The 21,522-nt window shown below is 43.9% G+C and overlaps 1 protein-coding gene across 1 annotated transcript in view; it reads right to left on the bottom strand.

Annotated features, from left to right (window-relative positions):
* The window catches only part of LOC115104872 (piezo-type mechanosensitive ion channel component 2-like), a gene marked incomplete at its 3' end in the record, with an annotated part of 132,502 nt that overhangs the window by 83,779 nt on the left and 27,201 nt on the right, over positions 1–21,522 (bottom strand). The window contains exon 2 of the mRNA XM_065006788.1: positions 18,854–18,949. Coding sequence (XP_064862860.1) covers positions 18,854–18,949 — 96 coding nt within the window. The remainder of the gene's footprint in view (positions 1–18,853; positions 18,950–21,522) is intronic.

Genomic DNA, 21,522 nt, shown 5'->3' with positions numbered 1-21,522 from the left:
ATGTCCTTTGGGTGGTGGACTGTTCTTGATACACACAGGAAACTATTGAGCATGGAAAAACCCAGCAGCACTACAGTTCTTGACACAAACCGGTGTGACTGGCACCTAGTACCATACTCGGTTCTTAAATCTTTTGTCTTGCTCATTCACACTCAGAATGGCACACATTCACAATCCATTTCTCAATTGTCTCAAGGCTTAAAAATCCTTCTTTAACCTCCCCTCTCCTCCCCTTCATCTACACTGATTGAAGTGGATTTAACAGTTGACATCAATAAGGGATCATATTCAATCTCGTATTGATTCAGCATGAATGTTCACAATGGCTTCTGATAGACGTTGTAGCATGTATTGAAACCATTAGAAGTACCAGGAAATTCTCAAAAACACCACTGAGAGAAAGGCGATACTCACACAGTAAACTCAAATATGGACCAGATGTGTTGTGTTGTGTTGTGTGTGTGTGTGTGTGTGTGTGTGTGTGTGTGTGTGTGTGTGTGTGTGTGTGTGTGTGTGTGTGTGTGTGTGTGTGTGTGTGTGTGTGTTTTACAGAATAATTCGAAAAGAGGTTGCCTTGGCATATTCCAACAACAGCAACAAAAAAAACCTTGCGAATTACCCCTATTTCTCTCTCTCTCTCTCTCTCTCTCTCTCTCTCTCTCTCTCTCTCTCTCCCTCCATTTTCTCTCCTCTTCCATTCACCACTGTGTTTGAATTAATGTTGAGATTAAAGGAAGGTATGAATCTGGATCTCAGGATGCCAGTGAAAGGAAACTGGCGAGCGGATGGTGTGTGTTTGGCGCAAGCCCCACATGTTTTTAATTCCCACGACTGTTATCTGAATTCTGAAATTTCATCAACTTAATCGCATTTAAAGATTGTCCCTGGGAGAAGTGCAGGCTGCCAAGCCTTGGGAGTGAGCTGCTTAGCTCATTGAAAAGGGCCCCTAGGTCGGGTCTGGCTTGCGTGGGGCCAACGATGCTTGAGTTGCAACTTGGCTTCCGTTGGCCCATCATAACATCTAATTTTTTTGAAAGCTGCTCCTTGCCAATCCTGTTGCCCAAAAGTAGAGCTCTTTATGGGCCATCACAAATCAGTGATCGGGAGTAAATCACATTATTACAAAATGCACTCTAATCTATGACCCGTTCCTGCAGTTCTAATAGAGAGAGAACAGCAGATTTGTGAGTCCATACTGTCAGACCGAGATTTAACTATACGTGTCAGTTAAGAACAAATTCTTATTTGCAATGACGGCCTACCAGGGAACAGTGGGTTAACTAACTTGTTCAGGGGCAGAACGACAGATTTGTGGCGGCAGGTAGCCTAGTGGTTAGAGTGTTAGACTTGTAACCGAAAGGTTGCAAGATGAAATCCCAGAGTTGACAAGGCAAAATTCTGTCGTTCTGCCCCTGAACAAGGCAGTTAACCCACTGTTCCTAGGCTGTCATTGAAAATAAGAAATTGTTCTTAACTGACGTGCCTAGTTAAATAAAAAATATAAATAATTTTACATTGTAAGCCCTGGGATGCGATCCAGCAACCTTTCGGTTCTTGGCCCAATGCTCTAACCACTAGGCTACCTGCCTCCCCAAGAATAACTGTACACAATGTACATGCATGTAGTAGTGTAGTCTATTAGTTCCCAAACTCATTTAGAGGCCAACTTACACATATGACAGAGCCGGGCCAAAATGTATAGCGCCTCCTATTGACAATACCCCAGCAGACTGACCCCCCACAGCTTGGGAAACACTGGTTTAGTCAATTGAAACACCACTATTTCAGTTGACAAAGTTGATTGGCATTGATTTGTCATGGGAGCCATTGTCAATAGCAGTACAAATAGTGTGTTTGGATGATTTTACTACATCTAATCATAAGGGATGTAAAAGCCCTAATCAGCCAAACAAATTACTGGCTCTGATTAAATATGGCCCAATGTTTTAAGGTTAATTTTGGTTACTCAAAATTATTGTAAATGTAAAATGACTCAAAATGACTCAAAATGCATGTTGACTCAAAATGCATGTTGACTCAAAATGACTCAAAATCTAAGTTGTTGACATTTTGTTGTTGAAAACTATAACATTAAAACATTGTAATCCTACTTTCTAAACCAGGATACTGTAAATACATACTGCCGTATATACCACCTGTTTGTCCCTTTACTTTTCCAAGTTAAATTGAGCTTTGTGTTAATACTATGTTACATACCCGCTCGATGTGTAATCTGTTTCATCTGGAGTAATCTAGTGGAAAGCACTTACCCTTTAATTACAGCCTAGCAAGAAATCTAAATTGTGCTACCAGGCCACAGTTACCTTCACATGCCACATCCCCTTTAAGCTGCTCTAGGAATGAATACAGGTCTAAACCAGCCTGGAGAGAATTCTTTGTGTGCAAGTCCCAAGACATATTAGACTGTGGTGTGAAGAAAATACATATTAGGTATAATTGTGCATTTAGATTAAAGTGGAGTGATACTACTAGGCCTAGAATGCTGAGGAAAGGAGTGGAGTGATACTACTAGGCCTAGAATGCTGAGGAAAGGAGTGGAGTGATACTACTAGGCCTAGAATGCTGAGGAAAGGAGTGGAGTGATATTACTATGCCTAGAATGCTGAGGAAAGGAGTGGAGTGATATTACTAGGCCTAGAATGCTGAGGAAAGGAGTGGAGTGATACTACTAGGCCTAGAATGCTGAGGAAAGGAGTGGAGTGATATTACTAGGCCTAGAATGCTGAGGAAAGGAGTAGAGTGATACTACTAGGCCTAGAATGCTGAGGAAAGGAGTGGAGTGATACTACTAGGCCTAGAATGCTGAGGAAAGGAGTGGAGTGATACTACTATGCCTAGAATGCTGAGGAAAGGAGTGGAGTGATACTACTAGGCCTAGAATGCTGAGGAAAGGAGTGCAGTGATATTACTAGGTAATGGCATTGAGGAGTATACCATCTCAGTCATCGGCTTCATCAATAAGTGTATCGACGACATCGTCCCCACAGTGACCGTACATACATTTCCCAACCAGAAGCCATGGATTACAGGCAACATCCACACCAAGCAAAAGTCTAGAGCTGCCGCTTTCAAGGAGCGGGACACTAATCTGGACGCTTATAAGAAATCCCGCTATGCCCTCAGACGAACCATCAAACAGGCAAAGCATCAATACAGGATTAAGATTGAATCATACTACACTGGCTTTGACGCTCGTCGGATGTGGCAGGGCTTGAAAACTATTACGGACTAATAAGGGAAACACAGCTGCGAGCTGCCCAGTGACTCGAGCCTACCAGATGAGCTAAATGCCTTTTGTGTTTGCTTCGAGGCAAGCAACACTGAAGAATAAAAGAGAGCATCAGCTGTTCCGGGCAACTGTGTGTTGACCTCTTCAAAGGTCTTGTTCACATCAGCTACTGAGAGTGTTATCATTCACAAAGCCGCGGACCAGATGGATTACCAGGACGTGTACTCAAAGCATGCGTGGACCAACTGGCAAGTGTCTTCACTGAGATTTTCACCCTTTACCTGACTGAGTCTGTAATACCTACATGTTTCAAGCAGACCAACATAGTCCCTGTGCCTAAGGAAGTGAAGGTAACCTGCCACGTAGCACTCACATCAGTAGCCATGGAGTGCTTTGAAAGGCTGGTATTCGGCTCACATCAACAACCTCATCCCTAAGATCCACTCCAATTTGCATACCGCCCCAATAGATCCCCAGATGAGCCAATCTCAATCGTACTACACACTGTCCTTTCCCACCTGGACAAAAGGAACACCTATGTGAGAATGCTGTTATTAATTGACTACAGCTCAGTGTTCAACATGTCATGACTGTCCTGATCAGGTCAGGTTACAGGAGACCACAACCCTACAGATTATCTCTCAACCCCAACAGAGGAGGAGAGATCTAGGGGTCTGAAGATGTGGGGGGTTTTATGACCCCTCACACCCCTGTTAAATCTCAGGCCACAGACAAATTCCTTTGTCCTGTTACTATGGAGAACCAGCCTCAGAACATTAAACATGAAATAAAGGGACTTTATTTATAAAGGGAACAATGGCTTCCGTCAGCCACAATGGTGGTCATGACGATAGATGGAATATGAAAATGTATGTCATTTTTGTTTTGTTATTGAAGGTTAATAGATGACGTTTTCCTAGTATATGTTCGATGTTTATACATTGTACGTTGTGTGGAAAATCAAAGGGAATGTTTTGGTAAAGATTAAATGTTAAGTTAGTTGTCTAAAATTGGATTTGAGAAAAACCTAGACCTTGCTCTTAATTTGGTACGCCCAGAGAATTGCCCTAAAGGCAGTTACACCCACTTCTGACACGAGGGTATAAAACCTGTGAGTAAAGAATTTACAGAGAAGACTATGTGACCCAAGCTGCAGCCAAGGTCTAAAAAGTCAACGAACCCAAAACGCAATGCAAGTTTGAAGACAAAGAAATCTTTTTCCACCCAAGCTACGGATGAGTAGCTGTGTCTAAGCGGGTGAATTCAAGTCGAACCACCTGGCCTCCATCTCCCATTGAATCGTGGTATCTAAAGGGTTTCATTCCTATGCTGTGAGCTCTGAGCTACAGAGCTGTCTGTCCTCAGAAGACCCCTTCCAGAGCAAGGGTGAGGGAACAGACTCCTAAGCAAAAAGGACACTGACATCGGGAGGACGATCAGAAAGGTGCGCCGGAGAAGTGCGTCATCGAGCAGCCTGAACGCTCCACGCAGAGAATCCTCGGAGGTCTTCCCCACGTAATTACATCATTATATTCTGACTCATAAGAGCGGCAGTTTGGGGCAAGGCTAGGGTTAGAATAGCATAGCTGACAAATTCACCCAAATGTATATTTCTCTCGTGCACTTTCTTTTTCCTCTCTCTCTTTGAAATCCCCATTTTGGGTAACGCGCTATAGTGTGTTGGCCCATTATACTAAGTTCTAATCAATAGCCTATAATGTGTTTTTTTTCTATCTGTATCTCTTGTCATCATTTTAGCTTTCTATTAAATAAATATTCAACTAAGATTGGTGTGGTACGAACTCATTGGTGAGACCCGGGTCCGTGCAGATTCACGGACTATACAACGTTCAGAACGAGATTGTAGAGGTAACTGGTTAATTAGCGGCTGTTGTAAAATCGATATTCTGATATTCAGATATTCTGTTAATTTGGGAAATAGAAACTCAATAAAAACTAGTTTTCCCATGGTGCCCCAGGTTAATGAGTTAATAATTGCTTGATTCAGTTAATCACGCAATTAGAAACTTTTAATCATTCGATGAACAACAGTCTTCACATTAACTAATACAACGTCACGACAAACACCATAGTCCCCAAACGGCACATTACTGAGCTAAGGACCCTGGGACTAAACACCTCCCTCTGCAACTGGATCCTGGACTTCCTGATGGGCCTCCACCAGGTGGTAAGGGTAGACAACAACATGTCTGCCATGCTGATCCTCAACACTGGGGCCCCTCAGGGTTGCGTGCTTAGTCCTCTCCTGTACTCCCTGTTCACTCATGACTATGTGGTCTGTATTGAAGCTGGTCGAGAGTTTCAAGTTCCTTGGTGTCCACATCACCAACAAACTATCATGGTCCAAACACACAAAGACAGACGTGAAGAGGGCACGACAACACCTTTTCTCCCTCAGGAGACTGAAAAGATTTGGCATGGGTCCCCAGATCCTAAAAAAGTTATAGAGCTGCACGATCGAGATCATTCTGACCGTTTGCATTACCACCTGGTATGGCAAATGCTCGGCATCTGACCGAAAGGCGCTACAGAGGGTAGTGCATACAGCCTAGTACATCACTAGGGCCAAGCTTCCTGCCATCCAGCACCTATATAGTAGGCTGTGTCAGAGAAAAGCTCCAAAAATGGTCAAAAACTCCAGCCACTCAAGTCATAGGCTGTTCTCTCTGCTCCCGCACGGCAAGCGGTACCGGAGCGCCAAGTCTTGGACCAAAAGGCTCCTTATCAGCTTCTATCCCCAACCCATAAGACTGAACAATTAATCAAATGGCCACCCGGACTATTTACATTGAAACCCCCCACTGCTGCTACTCGCTGTATATTATCTATGCATAGTCACTTTACCCCTACCTACATGTACACTGCTGCTACTCGCTGTATATTATCTATGCATAGTCACTTTACCTCTACCTACATGTACACTGCTGCTACTCGCTGTATATTATCTATGCATAGTCACTTCACCCCTACCTACATGTACACTGCTGCTACTCGCTGTATATTATCTATGCATAGTCACTTTACCCCTACCTACATGTACAAATTCCCTCAACTAACCTGTACCCCCACACATTGACTCGGTATTGGTACCCCCTGTATATAGCCTCGTTATTGTTATTTTATTGTGTTACTTTTCATAATTTTTTACTTAAGTTTATTTAGTAAATATTTTCTTAACTCTTCTTGAACTGCATTTGGTTAAGGGCTTGCATTTCATGGTTGTATTCGGCGCATATGACAAAGTTTGATTTAATTTGAGTTAGCTGTAGCAAATGTAGCAAATGCTACAGCTAACAAAAAAGCGAACAAATGTTTAATCCATCAAGGAAACAAATTGTGAACCAGTCTCTAATTATACTTTCTGATGTGTCAGAGGCGTGTGTGCATGTTCGTGTGTGTGTGTGTGTACACGTGTGTGCGTGCGCTCGTAAGTGTGTGTGTGTGTACATGTGTGTGCGTGCACTCGTAAGTGTGTGTGTGTGTGTGTGTGTGTGTGTGTGTGTGTGTGTGTGTGTGTGTGTGTGTGTGTGTGTGTGTGTGTGTGTGTGTGTGTGTGTGTGTGTGTGTGTGTGTGTGTGTGTGTGTTTGTGTGTTTGTGTGTGGGACATGACCTCATCGGCTGCCAAAGAATATTGTCAATGAACAAAGAAGTGTTCAAGGAGCCGGCCCAAGCCAGCATTCAGTATTACACTTGGAATGCAACCTCAAAAGAAAGAGCTAGTTGACTGGTCAACAGACAGTGATGCAGAAACTTGCATTCTTCAGCCTCCCTTAACATTTTGCACTATTGTTATTAAATTCAGTGCTGAACAAGCAACTGATCCAATTTCTATTCCAAACAACCGGTCCAAAAAGGTTAAGGTCGAATGCAGCCATTTTTATCTCAATATCAAATAATTTCTGAGTAACAATTAAGTACCTTACTGTGATTGTTTTCAATTAAAACGGTCAAAAATGTACAAAAATAGCTTCTTAGCAAAGAGCAATTTCAAGCAAAAATTTTGCTAGAACTGTCTGGGAGTAGCCTGAGTGGAGGGGGGGGGAACTGAAAACCTAATGTTATTGGCAGAGCGGTTTGGAACTCTCTTTCTTATTGGTATATTAACTAACGTCACCAGGCAGGCCAAAAGGCCATGCCACAACAACAAGCTGAGATTTCAGGTGTTCTTTTCAAACAGCTCTTACACTAAAAGGGAATTATCATCATTTTTACAATTTCACAACTTCATACTGTGGAAATATATATAAAACGCAGGAAAATCACATTTTGACTGCACTGGGCCATCAAACATTATGAAACATCAATAAAAGTTCAAATACAATCCACATGATATAATATCCAATGAGTCAAAGCCTCACTGTCAGTTTGCCTTAACAGAGGGACCCAGAGGGTCCTGGTTGACAGGTTGCATTGAGGCAGGATTCAAAGAGAGAGAGGGGGAAGGTGGGATGGCAGGCAGATAGGCAGCTCATTGTGTGAACGGTGCTGGTGACTCATCGGCTTCCTGGGGAAAAGAGACAGAGGGGTTTAGGGAGGCGTGGGCCTGGGGTGCCCTGGTGACGACCTCTCCATTGAGCTCTGTTTCCTCAGGAAGCCCTCTTGTCTCCTGCGTCCCCCTCTCCAAGGACAGATTACGTCTGTTTGTATTACCCGTCCTTTCAGGATGGCTCGGAGTAGTGGGGTACTGGAGTTTGCTGGGATTGTGGTGTTGTATTGTATTACAGAGATTCCTCGGAGGAAACTTATATAGAACCCAAGTCATCAGGGGAAATGGCTTTTGTGTCAATTAGCGAGGTCTGGGTTGTTTACATCAAGGTTTTGGTTGGTTGATAAAGTGCATCAGCCCATGACACTCTGGCTGACTTCTCCAAACAGTTATACCACTGCACAAGTTGGACTTACTGTTTGTGTGTCTTCAATAGTAATGTTTGCTGTCTTTCTCACAGTTTGGATTTGACTGTGGGAATAACATCAACTGCGTGAATGCCGGAATGCGGGTATGATTGGATCGAGCCCTATTGAATTTGACTAAACATGACCTTTAACTAGCTGCTTGACCACAAAGGCCTCAGCAGGTGTCGCGGAGGATGACATATGGACGGTCACTCAAGCTTTATTAGAAAAGCTGGGTAAATTCAGAGAACATTTTGGTTTATAAAGGACTTGAGGAAAATAACTAATTGATGTCCATTTTTTTCCAGGAGAGTGGAGATGGGACTGAAGCCTTACACTGGAGTTGTGATGGAGGGAAACAGCTGGAGGAGAATAACAAGGAGAGGAAAGATGTCTCAATCTGTCCACCACTCCGCAGCCAGCTGCTAGAAGACCAGAGAAGTCTTTACTTTTGAACCCTGACCTCTATCACTTCTTGATTGTCCATCACCGGCATATGATCTTGTTCTATCACAGTTCTTTTTGTCTCTGTCCATTTGGCTGCCTCAGCTGCTTCGTCATCAAAAAAAAAAAAAAAAAAAAAATCCCTGGAGGTGTCGAGGTGGAATCAGTGTCATGTCTTCACCTCAATAGATGTAAGAAATTGTTTTTGGTGAGTAAATATAGAGCAAGAAACTGTCTTTGTGATGTACCGGTATCATTGAGCAGATATTGGGTCAAGATTTTCCGGCTGAGACCCCCCCCTACTGTCACCAACCAACCCACCCATCCCCCCCTACTGTCACCAACCAACCCACCAACGTTTTGGTGGACTACTTTATTTGGGGGGATAACTTTAGATTTTAGTGCCAAGCCTTGTCACCCCAAGGCAAGAGAATCTCCTAAAACAAGAGACACATGACTGACAGGCACGTGTTGCATGCTCTGACACGTCTGGAATTCTACCCACCCCTGTTTTGGGAAAAACCTAAGGGATGGGGCTGGAGAAATGTAACTACTCTAAAATTCATAGACAGAGCTATAGATGCAAGGACCGACCATCAATGACATCAACATAATAGTTTTAATCATGTTTTGAGGCTATATAGTGTTTTTTCTATATTTACTTTTGTTGACAAATATTGGAGTAAAACAAGTTTATATTTTGGGTTATCATTAGGTATGACAGTTGAACTAAGCTCATGAGGCATTTATAAGTTATATTCATCAAGAATCAATGGCTATATATCATTAATTTAAATACATTTTCAAAAAGTATGTAGTAAATCCAGAATACCAGATGGAGTGACTAAAAACGTATTTCTCACCAGATAACGGCTGGGTTATTAAACACTGAAATAAGTTTGGCCAATGGGGGGACAGGATAGGAAGGCGTGTTTACACAATTCACATTAGGGGACTATATTCATACACAACACTGCTAATACCTCACTATACACTCACCACTCTATAGAAACACAAGGGAACCAGTTAGATTTAGCGTGTACTGACGCAGTGTGTTCCAGCACTGGTAGTAAGTAGCCAGAGACACTGATAGTAGCCAGAAATACTGATAGTAGCCAGAGGTACTGATAGTAGCCAGAGGTACTGACAGTAGCCAGAGGTACTGATAGTAGCCAGAGGTACTGATAGTAGCCAGAGACACTGATAGTAGCCAGAGGTACTGATAGTAGCCAGAGGTACTGACAGTAGCCAGAGGTACTGACAGTAGCCAGAGACACTGACAGTATCCAGAGACACTGATAGTAGCCAGATGTACTGATAGTAGCCAGAGGTACTGATAGTAGCCAGATACACTGATAGTAGCCAGAGACACTGATAGTAGCCAGAGACACTGATAGTAGCCAGAGGTACTGACAGTAGCCAGAGGTACTGACAGTAGCCAGAGACACTGATAGTAGCCAGAGGTACTGATAGTAGCCAGAGGTACTGACAGTAGCCAGAGGTACTGATAGTAGCCAGAGGTACTGACAGTAGCCAGAGGTACTGACAGTAGCCAGAGGTACTGATAGTAGCCAGAGGTACTGACAGTAGCCAGAGACACTGATAGTAGCCAGAGGTACTGACAGTAGCCAGAGACACTGATAGTAGCCAGAGGTACTGACAGTAGCCAGAGACACTGATAGTAGCCAGAGGTACTGATAGTAGCCAGAGGTACTGATAGTAGCCAGAGGTACTGATAGTAGCCAGAGGTACTGACAGTAGCCAGAGGTACTGATAGTAGCCAGAGACACTGACAGTAGCCAGAGGTACTGACAGTAGCCAGAGACACTGATAGTAGCCAGAGGTACTGATAGTAGCCAGAGGTACTGACAGTAGCCAGAGGTACTGATAGTATCCAGAGGTACGTCATTTCCGGTCACAACTTGCCGGCTTGTTTTCGAGTTGCTGTGCGTTTTGTTGCCAACCTATTTTGCTACCTGACAACTTTACGGTTTTCACTTTTTAATTACCGTTCATATATTTATTTATTTTTTCCTCAACTTTTTCACTCCGGACGCTTTATCTGGACACGATTCGTCAGGACCTCCAACAGCCGAAGCTAAGTAGTAACATTAACATGATGCCTTCTAATTGCAGGCGCTGTACTCGCCTTACGGCGAGGATAGCTGTGCTACAAGCCCAGCTTCAGACGCAATCGTTAGGCAAGGGTAATTTCAGTGTAGGAAAGGATGAAACAGTGTCTGTGCCACCAGTAAGTACAGATAGTAGTATAAATCCCCTGGCACAGTCCCCGCAGCCGGACAACTTTCTCACGGTTTCTGGAAGGAAATGCTGTAGGAACGCTCAACCGGTGTCACTCATTCAGCCGACAGGTCTCTACTCCTCCCGTTACGGGGTCTGAGATGCCGAAGCTTCCCACCATTAGCTCTGACAAATTGAAAACTCTAGTCATTGGCAACTCTATTACCCGCAGTATTAGACTTAAAACGAATCATCCAGCGATCATACACTGTTTACCAGGGGGCAGGGTACCGACGTTAAGGCTAATCTGAAGATGGTGCTGGCTAAAGCTAAAACTGGCGAGTGTGGAGAGTATAGAGATATTGTTATCCACGTCGGCACCAACGATGTTAGGATGAAACAGTCAGAGATCACCAAGCGCAACATAGCTTCTGCGTGTATATCAGCTAGAAAGATGTGTCGGCATCGAGTAATTGTCTCTGGCCCCCTCCCAGTTAGGGGGAGTGATGAGCTCTACAGCAGAGTCTCACAACTCAATCGCTGGCTGAAAACTGTTTTCTGCCCCTCCCAAAAGATAGAATTTGTAGATAATTGGCCCTCTTTCTGGGACTCACCCACAAACAGGACCAAGCCTGACCTGCTGAGGAGTGACGGACTCCATCCTAGCTGGAGGGGTGCTCTCATCTTATCTACCAACATAGACAGGGCTCTAACTCCTCTAGCTCCACAATGAAATGGGGTGCAGGCCAGGCAGCAGGCTGTTAGCCAGCCTGCCAGCATAGTGGAGTCTGCCACTAGCACAGTCAGTGTAGTCAGCTCAGCTATCACCATTGAGACCGTGTCTGTGCCTCGACCTAGGTTGGGCAAAACTAAACATGGCGGTGTTCGCCTTAGCAATCTCACTAGGATAAAGACCACCTCCATTCCTGTCATTACTGAAAGAGATCATGATACCTCACATCTCAAAATAGGGCTACTTAATGTTAGATCCCTTACTTCAAAGGCAATTATAGTCAATGAACTAATCACTGATCATAATCTTGATGTGATTGGACTGACTGAAACATGGCTTAAGCCTGATGAATTTACTGTTTTAAATGAGGCCTCACCTCCTGGCTACACTAGTGACCATATCCCCCGTGCATCCCGCAAAGGCGGAGGTGTTGCTAACATTTACGATAGCAAATTTCAATTTACAAAAAACAAAAAATGACGTTTTCGTCTTTTGAGCTTCTAGTCATGAAATCTATGCAGCCTACTCAATCACTTTTTATAGCTACTGTTTACAGGCCTCCTGGGCCATATACAGCGTACTGCTCAGACCCCAACCAAGGAACATCAAAAGTCGTGCTATAAATTCACAGACAACACAAAGATTCCTTGATGTCCTTCCAGATTCCCTCTGTCTACCCAAGGACGCCAAAGGACAAAAATCAGTTAACCACCTAACTGAGGAACTCAATTTAACCTTGCCCAATACCCTAGATGCAGTTGCACCCCTAAAAACTAAAAACATTTCTCATAAGAAACTAGCTCCCTGGTACACAGAAAATACCCGAGCTCTGAAGCAAGCTTCCAGAAAATTGGAACGGAAATGGCGCCACACCAAACTGGAAGTCTTCCGACTAGCTTGGAAAGACAGTACCGTGCAGTACCGAAGAGCCCTTACTGCTGCTCGATCATCCTATTTTTCTAACTTAATTGAGGAAAATAAGAACAATCCGAAATTCCTTTTTGATACTGTCGCAAAGCTAACTAAAAAGCAGCATTCCCCAAGAGAGGATGACTTTCACTTTAGCAGTGATAAATTCATGAACTTCTTTGAGGAAAAGATTATGATTATTAGAAAGCAAATTACGGACTCCTCTTTAAATCTGCGTATTCCTCCAAACCTCAGTTGTCCTGAGTCTGCACAACTCTGCCAGGACCTAGGATCAAGAGAGACGCTCAAGTGTTTTAGTACTATATCTCTTGACACAATGATGAAAATAAACATGGCCTCTAAACCTTCAAGCTGCATACTGGACCCTATTCCAACTAAACTACTGAAAGAGCTGCTTCCTGTGCTTGGCCCTCCTATGTTGAACATAATAAACGGCTATCTATCCACCGGATGTGTACTAAACTCACTAAAAGTGGCAGTAATAAAGCCTCTCTTGAAAAAGCCAAACCTTGACCCAGAAAATATAAAAAACTATCGGACTATATCGAATCTTCCATTCCTCTCAAAAATTTTAGAGAAGGCTGTTGCGCAGCAACTCACTGCCTTCCTGAAGACAAACAATGTATATTAAATGCTTCAGTCTGGTTTTAGAGCCCATCATAGCACTGAGACGGCACTTGTGAAGGTGGTAAATGACATTTTAATGGCATCGGACCGAGGCTCTGCATCTGTCCTCGTGCTCCTAGACCTTAGTGCTGCTTTTGATACCATCGATCACCACATTCTTTTGGAGAGATTGGAAACCCAAATTGGTCTACACGGACAAGTTCTGGCCTGGTTTAGATCTTATCTGTCGGAAAGATATCAGTTTGTCTCTGTGAATGGTTTGTCCTCTGACAAATCAACTGTAAATTTCGGTGTTCCTCAAGGTTCCGTTTTAGGACCACTATTGTTTTCACTATATATTTTACCTCTTGGGGATGTTATTCGAAAACATAATGTTAACTTTCACTGCTATGCGGATGACACACAGCTGTACATTTCAATGAAACATGGTGAAGCCCCAAAATTGCCCTCGCTAGAAGCATGTGTTTCAGACATAAGGAAGTGGATGGCTGCAAATGTTCTACTATTAAACTCGGACAAAACAGAGATGCTTGTTCTAGGTCCCAAGAAACAAAGAGATCTTCTGTTGAATCTGACAATTAATCTTAATGGTTGTACAGTCGTCTCAAATAAAACTGTGAAGGACCTCGGCGTTACTCTGGACCCTGATCTCTCTTTTGAAGAACATATCAAGACCATTTCGAGGACAGCTTTTTTCCATCTACGTAACATTGCAAAAATCAGAAATTTTCTGTCCAAAAATGACGCAGAAAAATTAATCCATGCTTTTGTCACTTCTAGGTTAGACTACTGCAATGCTCTACTTTCCGGCTACCCGGATAAAGCACTAAATACACTTCAGTTAGTGCTAAATACGGCTGCTAGAATCCTGACTAGAACCCAAAAATTTGATCATATTACTCCAGTGCTAGCCTCTCTACACTGGCTTCCTGTCAAAGCAAGGGCTGATTTCAAGGTTTTACTGCTAACCTACAAAGCATTACATGGGCTTGCTCCTACCTATCTCTCTGATTTGGTCCTGCCGTACATACCTACACGTACTCTACGGTCACAAGACGCAGGCCTCCTAATTGTCCCTAGAATTTCTAAGCAAACAGCTGGAGGCAGGGCTTTCTCCTATAGAGCTCAATTTTTATGGAACGGTCTGCCTACCCATGTCAAAGACGCAAACTCGGTCTCAACCTTTAAGTCTTTACTGAAGACTCATCTCTTCAGTGGGTCATATGATTGAGTGTAGTTTGGCCCAGGAGTGGGAAGGTGAAGGCTCTGGAGCAACGAACCGCCCTTGCTGTCTCTGCCTGGCCGGTTCCCCTCTTTCCACTGGGATTCTCTGCCTCTAACCCTATTACAGGGGCTGAGTCACTGGCTTACTGGGGCTCTCTCATGCCGTCCCTGGAAGGGGTGCGTCACCTGAGTGGGTTGATTCACTGTTGTGGTCATCCTGTCTGGGTTGGCGCCCCCCCTTGGGTTGTGCTGTGGCGGAGGTCTTTGTGGGCTATACTCAGCCTTGTCTCAGGATGGTAAGTTGGTGGTTGAAGATATCCCTCTAGTGGTGTGGGGGCTGTGCTTTGGCAAAGTGGGTGGGGTTATATCCTTCCTGTTTGGCCCTGTCCGGGGGTGTCCTCGGATGGGGCCACAGTGTCTCCTGACCCCTCCTGTCTCAGCCTCCAGTATTTATGCTGCAGTAGTTTGTGTCGGGGGGCTAGGGTCAGTTTGTTATATCTGGAGTACTTCTCCTGTCCTATTCGGTGTCCTGTGTGAATCTAAGTGTGCATTCTCTAATTCTCTCCTTCTCTCTTTCTTTCTCTCTCTCGGAGGACCTGAGCCCTAGGACCATGCCCCAGGACTACCTGACATGACTCCTTGCTGTCCCCAGTCCACCTGGCCATGCTGCTGCTCCAGTTTCAACTGTTCTGCCTTATTATTATTCGACCATGCTGGTCATTTATGACCATTTGAACATCTTGGCCATGTTCTGTTATAATCTCCACCCGGCACAGCCAGAAGAGGACTGGCCACCCCACATATGCTCTCTCTAATTCTCTCTTTCTTTCTCTCGGAGGACCTGAGCCCTAGGACCGTGCCCCAGGACTACCTGACATGATGACTCCTTACTGTCCCCAGTTCACCTGACTGTGCTGCTGCTCCAGTTTCAACTGTTCTGCCTTATTATTATTCGACCATGCTGGTCATTTATGAACATTTGAACATCTTGGCCATGTTCTGTTATAATCTCCATCCGGCACAGCCAGAAGAGGACTGGCCACCCCACATAGCCTGGTTCCTCTCTAGGTTTCTTCCTAGGTTTTGGCCTTTCTAGGGAGTTTTTCCTAGCCACCGTGCTTCTAAACCTGCATTGCTTGCTGTTTGGGGTTTTAGGCTGGGTTTCTGTACAGCACTTTGAGATATCAGCTGATGTACGAAGGGCTATATAAATACATTTGATTTGATTTGATTTGAGGTACTGATAGTAGCCAGAGGTACTGATAGTAGCCAGAGACACTGAGAGTAGCCAGAGGTACTGATAGTAGCCAGAGGTACTGATAGTAGCCATAGGTACTGATAGTAGCCAGAAGTACTGATAGTGGCCAGAGGTACTGATAGTAGCTAGAGGTACTGACAGTAGCCAGAGGTACTGATAGTAGCCAGAGGTACTGACAGTAGCCAGAGACACTGATAGTAGCCAGAGACACTGACAGTAGCCAGAGACACTGATAGTAGCCAGAGGTACTGATAGTAGCCAGAGGTACTGATAGTAGCCAGAGAGAGAGAGAGAGAGAGAGAGAGAGAGAGAGAGAGATAGAGACTAATATTTAACATCTACATTAATGAATTGGCAAAAACTTTTGAAGAATCGGCAGCACCTGGTATCACCCTACAACCCACTCAGAAATCAGGTATCTTCTGTACGCAGATGACCTGGTGCTGCTGTCTCCCACTAAAGAGGGGTTACAGCAGCACCTAGATCATCTTCACAGGTTCTGTCAGACCTGGGCTCTGACCGTTAATCTAAAAAAAACGAATATAATGATATTCCAAAAAAGGTCCGGAAATAAGGATGACAAATATAAATTCTATTTGGACACAGTTCTATTAGAACACACCAAAAACTACACATATCTAGGACTAAATATCAGCAACACAGGTAGCTTTCACATGGCTGTGAATGAGCTGAGAGACAAAGCAAGAAGAGCATTCTATGCCATTAAAAGGAACATCAAAATCCAAATTTCAATTAGAATCCGGCTCAAAATGTTTCAATCAGTTATAGAACCAATTGTTCTATATGGCAGGGAAGTATGGGGTCCAATCTCTAATAATGAATTTACCAAATGGGACAAACATCCAATCGAAATACTGCATGCAGAGTTTTGCAAGACTGTATTGCAAGTGCAAAGAAAAACTCCAATTAACGCATGTAGAGCAGAATTGGGCCAATACCCCCTCCTCATTCGAATAGAAAAAATAGCCATCAAATTTTACAACCATCTAAAAACTAATGACCCCAAAACCTTCCATCACACAGCTCTACAATGTTAAGAGATGAAAAAAGAGAAGAGTCCCCTCAGCCAGCTGGTTCTGAGGCTCAGTTCACCAACCCAAACCAATGCCATAGAGCCTCAGAACAGCACTCAGAAAATCTGGCCCAACCAAATCATCACAAAACAAAAAGAAAAATATATCACCTATCGGAAAGACACCGCAAAAAAATCTAAGTAAACTTCAATGCTATTTGGCTCTAAACAGACAGTACATGGTGGCAGACTATCTGACCACTGTGACTGATAGAAAACTGAGGAAAACATTGACTAGGTACAGACTCAGTACGCACAGTCTGGCTATAGAAACCGGTCGTCACAGACAAACCTGGCTGCCCAGAGAGGACAGGCTGTGCTCTGATCCAGGGGAGAGGTAGAGACAGAGCTGCATTTCCTATTACACTGTGACAAATACTCAGACCTAAGAGAATATTTCTTTCCCAAAATTATAATTAAATACAAAGAATTTGAAACTATGAAATAAAAAAAATAAAAAATATTTATAGGCTGAAATGCCAAAATGTGCAGTTCTTGCAGCCAAATATGTGTCCTCCTGCCACAACCTGAGGGACAGCCAGTGAAAAGTGCAAAGTAATGTCGCTAATGTTTCCCATCTTGTTTTGTTTTGTCTTTCATACCATGTCATGTGTCTTCTCAGTCAATTTGACACTGGTCCACTACCACAGCTTTAATGTATTGTTCTCATTAATATTGTTGTTGTAGTTGTAGTTAATGTCCACTACGACTATTATTATTGCTGTTGGTCCCACCATTTATTTATATATAAATATATATATTTTTTTATTTTTCGATATGTTTACTTTGACAATGTAAGTAATAATGAACTTGCCATGCCAATAAAGTCAATTGAATTGAATGACAGAGAGAGAGAGAGAGAGAGAGACAGAGAGAGAGAGAGAGAGAGAGAGAGAGGGGAGACAGAGAGAGAGAGAGAGAGAGGGGGGGACAGAGAGAGAGAGAGAGAGAGAGAGAGACAGAGAGAGAGACAGAGAGACACAGAGAGAGAGAGAGAGAGAGACAGAGAGACAGAGAGACACAGAGAGAGAGAGACAGAGAGACACAGAGAGAGAGAGAGAGAGAGGGAGGGGGAGAGAGAGAGAGAGACAGAGAGACACAGAGAGAGAGAGACAGAGAGACACAGAGAGAGAGAGAGAGAGAGAGAGACAGAGAGACAGAGAGAGAGAGAGAGAGAGAGAGGGAGGGGGAGACAGAGAGACACAGAGACACAGAGAGAGAGAGAGACAGAGAGACAGAGAGACACAGAGAGAGAGAGAGAGGAGAGGTAGAGAGAGAGAGAGAGAGACAGAGAGAGAGAGACAGAGAGACACAGAGACAGAGAGAGAGAGAGAGAGAGAGAGAGAGAGAGAGAGGGAGGGGGAGAGAGTTGAACTTGTGGCCAGCTGACACTTAAGGGAAAAGTGAAGTAGGAGTGCATGTGTCTCTGTGTAGACAGGCAGAAGCTGCATTCTTTCATCTCACTCTGTCCTCCCTCCCTTTTCCTGAGTGGTGTTATCCCTGCCTGGCTGTCACACATTTTGGGAGGTTAAGAGGAGATGTATCTTATATTTAACGGAAGGCTTACAGTGTACAATGAAAGCCATATTCAAACTGAGATGGTAAAGATTGAGGTGCACATGAAGGAAAACCGTACAGGAAAATGTTTCCTCTGTATTTTAAGGACATATATGGTTTGTGTGTGTGTGTGTGTGTGTGTGTGTGTATGTGTGTGTGTGTGTGTGTGTTGCAATGTCAAATCACAGGACCATCATTTCTCATCCCTGTCTCCTCTGACACAGACGCCGAGGAGTCTGAAATCATTCTGTCATTCTGAGTGTTGTAAATCCTAGGTTTAGGCCGAGGCCATCCATAAACCCTGATAATGTAGGCTATTTAACCTCTGGCTCTTTAAAATGGATTGTTTGGTTTGATTTGATTTGTTTGCTCAAGGAATTACCAGTTAAGAGTCTCTAAAAGTACTGTATGTGTCAGTTGACGCTCAGACAGATAACTGTTATCCTCACATCCTCATACCAAAACATATGTGGCCCCTACACTGATGGAAGAGAGCTGTACAGTAAGAACACATCCACTGAAAGAAACAACCCTGACTAAATAAGTTCACTGGAATTCATCATGGAGGAAACATTTCTTACCTTGCATTGTCGTTTTGGTGGGTTCTGGGAACAGTGGGATGAGCAGGAGGTAGATGAGGTAGACAAAAGAGAACCCATTGTACCGGAACAGACAAGCTGCAAAACAACAAGGCAGCAAGTAACACATCGGATCAGAACCCATCTGTGACATAATACCATGGATAAATCAGAACCCATCTGTGACATAATACCATGGATAAATCAGAACCCATCTGTGACGTAACACCATGGATTAATCAGAACCCATCTGTGACATAATACCATGGATAAATTAGAACCCATCTGTGACATAACACCATGGATTAATCAGAACCCATCTGTGACATAATACCATGGATAAATCAGAACCCATCTGTGACGTAACACCATGGATAAATCAGAACCCATCTGTGACGTAACACCATGGATTAATCAGAACCCATCTGTGACATAACACCATGGATAAATCAGAACCCATCTGTGACATAACACCATTGATAAATCAGAACCCATCTGTGACATAACACCATGGATAAATCAGAACCCATCTGTGACATAACACCATGGATAAATCAGAACCCATCTGTGACATAACACCATGGATGAATCAGAACCCATCTGTGACATAACACCATGGATGAATCAGAACCCATCTGTGACATAACACCATGGATTAATCAGAACCCATCTGTGACATAACACCATGGATAAATCAGAACCCATCTGTGACATAACACCATGGATAAATCAGAACCCATCTGTGACATAACACCATGGATGAATCAGAACCCATCTGTGACATAACACCATGGATGAATCAGAACCCATCTGTGACATAACACCATGGATTAATCAGAACCCATCTGTGACATAACACCATGGATAAATCAGAACCCATCTGTGACATAACACCATGGATAAATCAGAACCCATCTGTGACATAACACCATGGATAAATCAGAACCCATCTGTGACATAACACCATGGATTAATCAGAACCCATCTGTGACATAACACCATGGATAAATCAGAACCCATCTGTGACATAACACCATGGATAAATCAGAACCCATCTGTGACATAACACCATGGATAAATCAGAACCCATCTGTGACATAACACCATGGATTAATCAGAACCCATCTGTGACATAACACCATGGATAAATCAGAACCCATCTGTGACATAACACCATGGATAAATCAGAACCCATCTGTGACATAACACCATGGCTAAATCAGAACCCATCTGTGACATAACACCATGGATAAATCAGAACCCATCTGTGACATAACACCATGGATTAATCAGAACCCATCTGTGACATAACACCATGGATAAATCAGAACCCATCTGTGACATAACACCATTGATAAATCAGAACCCATCTGTGACATAACACCATGGATAAATCAGAACCCATCTGTGACATAACACCATGGATTAATCAGAACCCATCTGTGACATAACACCATGGATAAATCAGAACCCATCTGTGACATAACACCATGGATAAATCAGAACCCATCTCTGACATAACACCATGGATTAATCAGAACCCATCTGTGACATAACACCATGGATAAATCAGAACCCATCTGTAACATAACACCATGGATAACCCTCCCCCCCAGAAGTTAGTAACCTTAATTAGAAGTTACCAAAATAAAACAGAACAGCAGCACCAACGGTTCAAATTAAAGGGACAAAGAAGTTCTGTGTCTCTAACAGTTATGTTTGCAGCTTTGGAGAGTGGTGTGAACAGTGTCGATGGGAGTGGAGGGAAGGGATAGCTCAGTAAAGAACAGTGTTGATGGGAGTGGAGGGAAGGGATAGCTCAGTAAAGAACAGTGTCGATGGGAGGGGAGGGAAGGGATAGCTCTGTAAAGAACAGTGTCGATGGGAGTGGAGGGAAGGGATAGCTCAGTAAAGAACAGTGTCAATGGGAGGAGAGGGAAGGGATAACCCAGTAAAGAACAGTGTCGATGGGAGGGGAGGGAAGGGATAGCTCTGTAAAGAACAGTGTCGATGGGAGTGGAGGGAAGGGATAGCTCAGTAAAGAACAGTGTCGATGGGAGTGGAGGGAAGGGATAGCTCAGTAAAGAACAGTGTCGATGGGAGGGGAGGGGAGGGAAGGGATAGCTCTGTAAAGAACAGTGTCGATGGGAGTGGAGGGAAGGGATAGCTCAGTAAAGAACAGTGTCGATGGGAGGGGAGGGAAGGGATAGCTCAGTAAAGAACAGTGTCGATGGGAGGGGAGGGAAGGGATAGCTCTGTAAAGAACAGTGTCGATGGGAGTGGAGGGAAGGGATAGCTCAGTAAAGAACAGTGTCGATGGGAGTGGAGGGAAGGGATAGCTCAGTAAAGAACAGTGTCGATGGGAGGGGAGGGAAGGGATAGCTCTGTAAAGAACAGTGTCGATGGGGTGGAGGGAAGGGATAGCTCTGTAAAGAACAGTGTCGATGGGAGTGGAGGGAAGGGATAGCTCTGTAAAGAACAGTGTCGATGGGGGTGGAGGGAAGGGATAGCTCTGTAAAGAACAGTGTCGATGGGAGTGGAGGGAAGGGATAGCTCTGTAAAGGACAGTGTCGATGGGGGTGGAGGGAAGGGATAGCTCTGTAAAGAACAGTGTCGATGGGAGTGGAGGGAAGGGATAGCTCTGTAAAGAACAGTGTCGATGGGAGGGGAGG

This window comes from Oncorhynchus nerka, linkage group LG22 (genome assembly GCF_034236695.1).
Source record: "Oncorhynchus nerka isolate Pitt River linkage group LG22, Oner_Uvic_2.0, whole genome shotgun sequence".
NCBI classification, from domain to species: domain Eukaryota; kingdom Metazoa; phylum Chordata; class Actinopteri; order Salmoniformes; family Salmonidae; genus Oncorhynchus; species Oncorhynchus nerka.
This window is presented reverse-complemented; position numbering and strand designations above follow the sequence as displayed.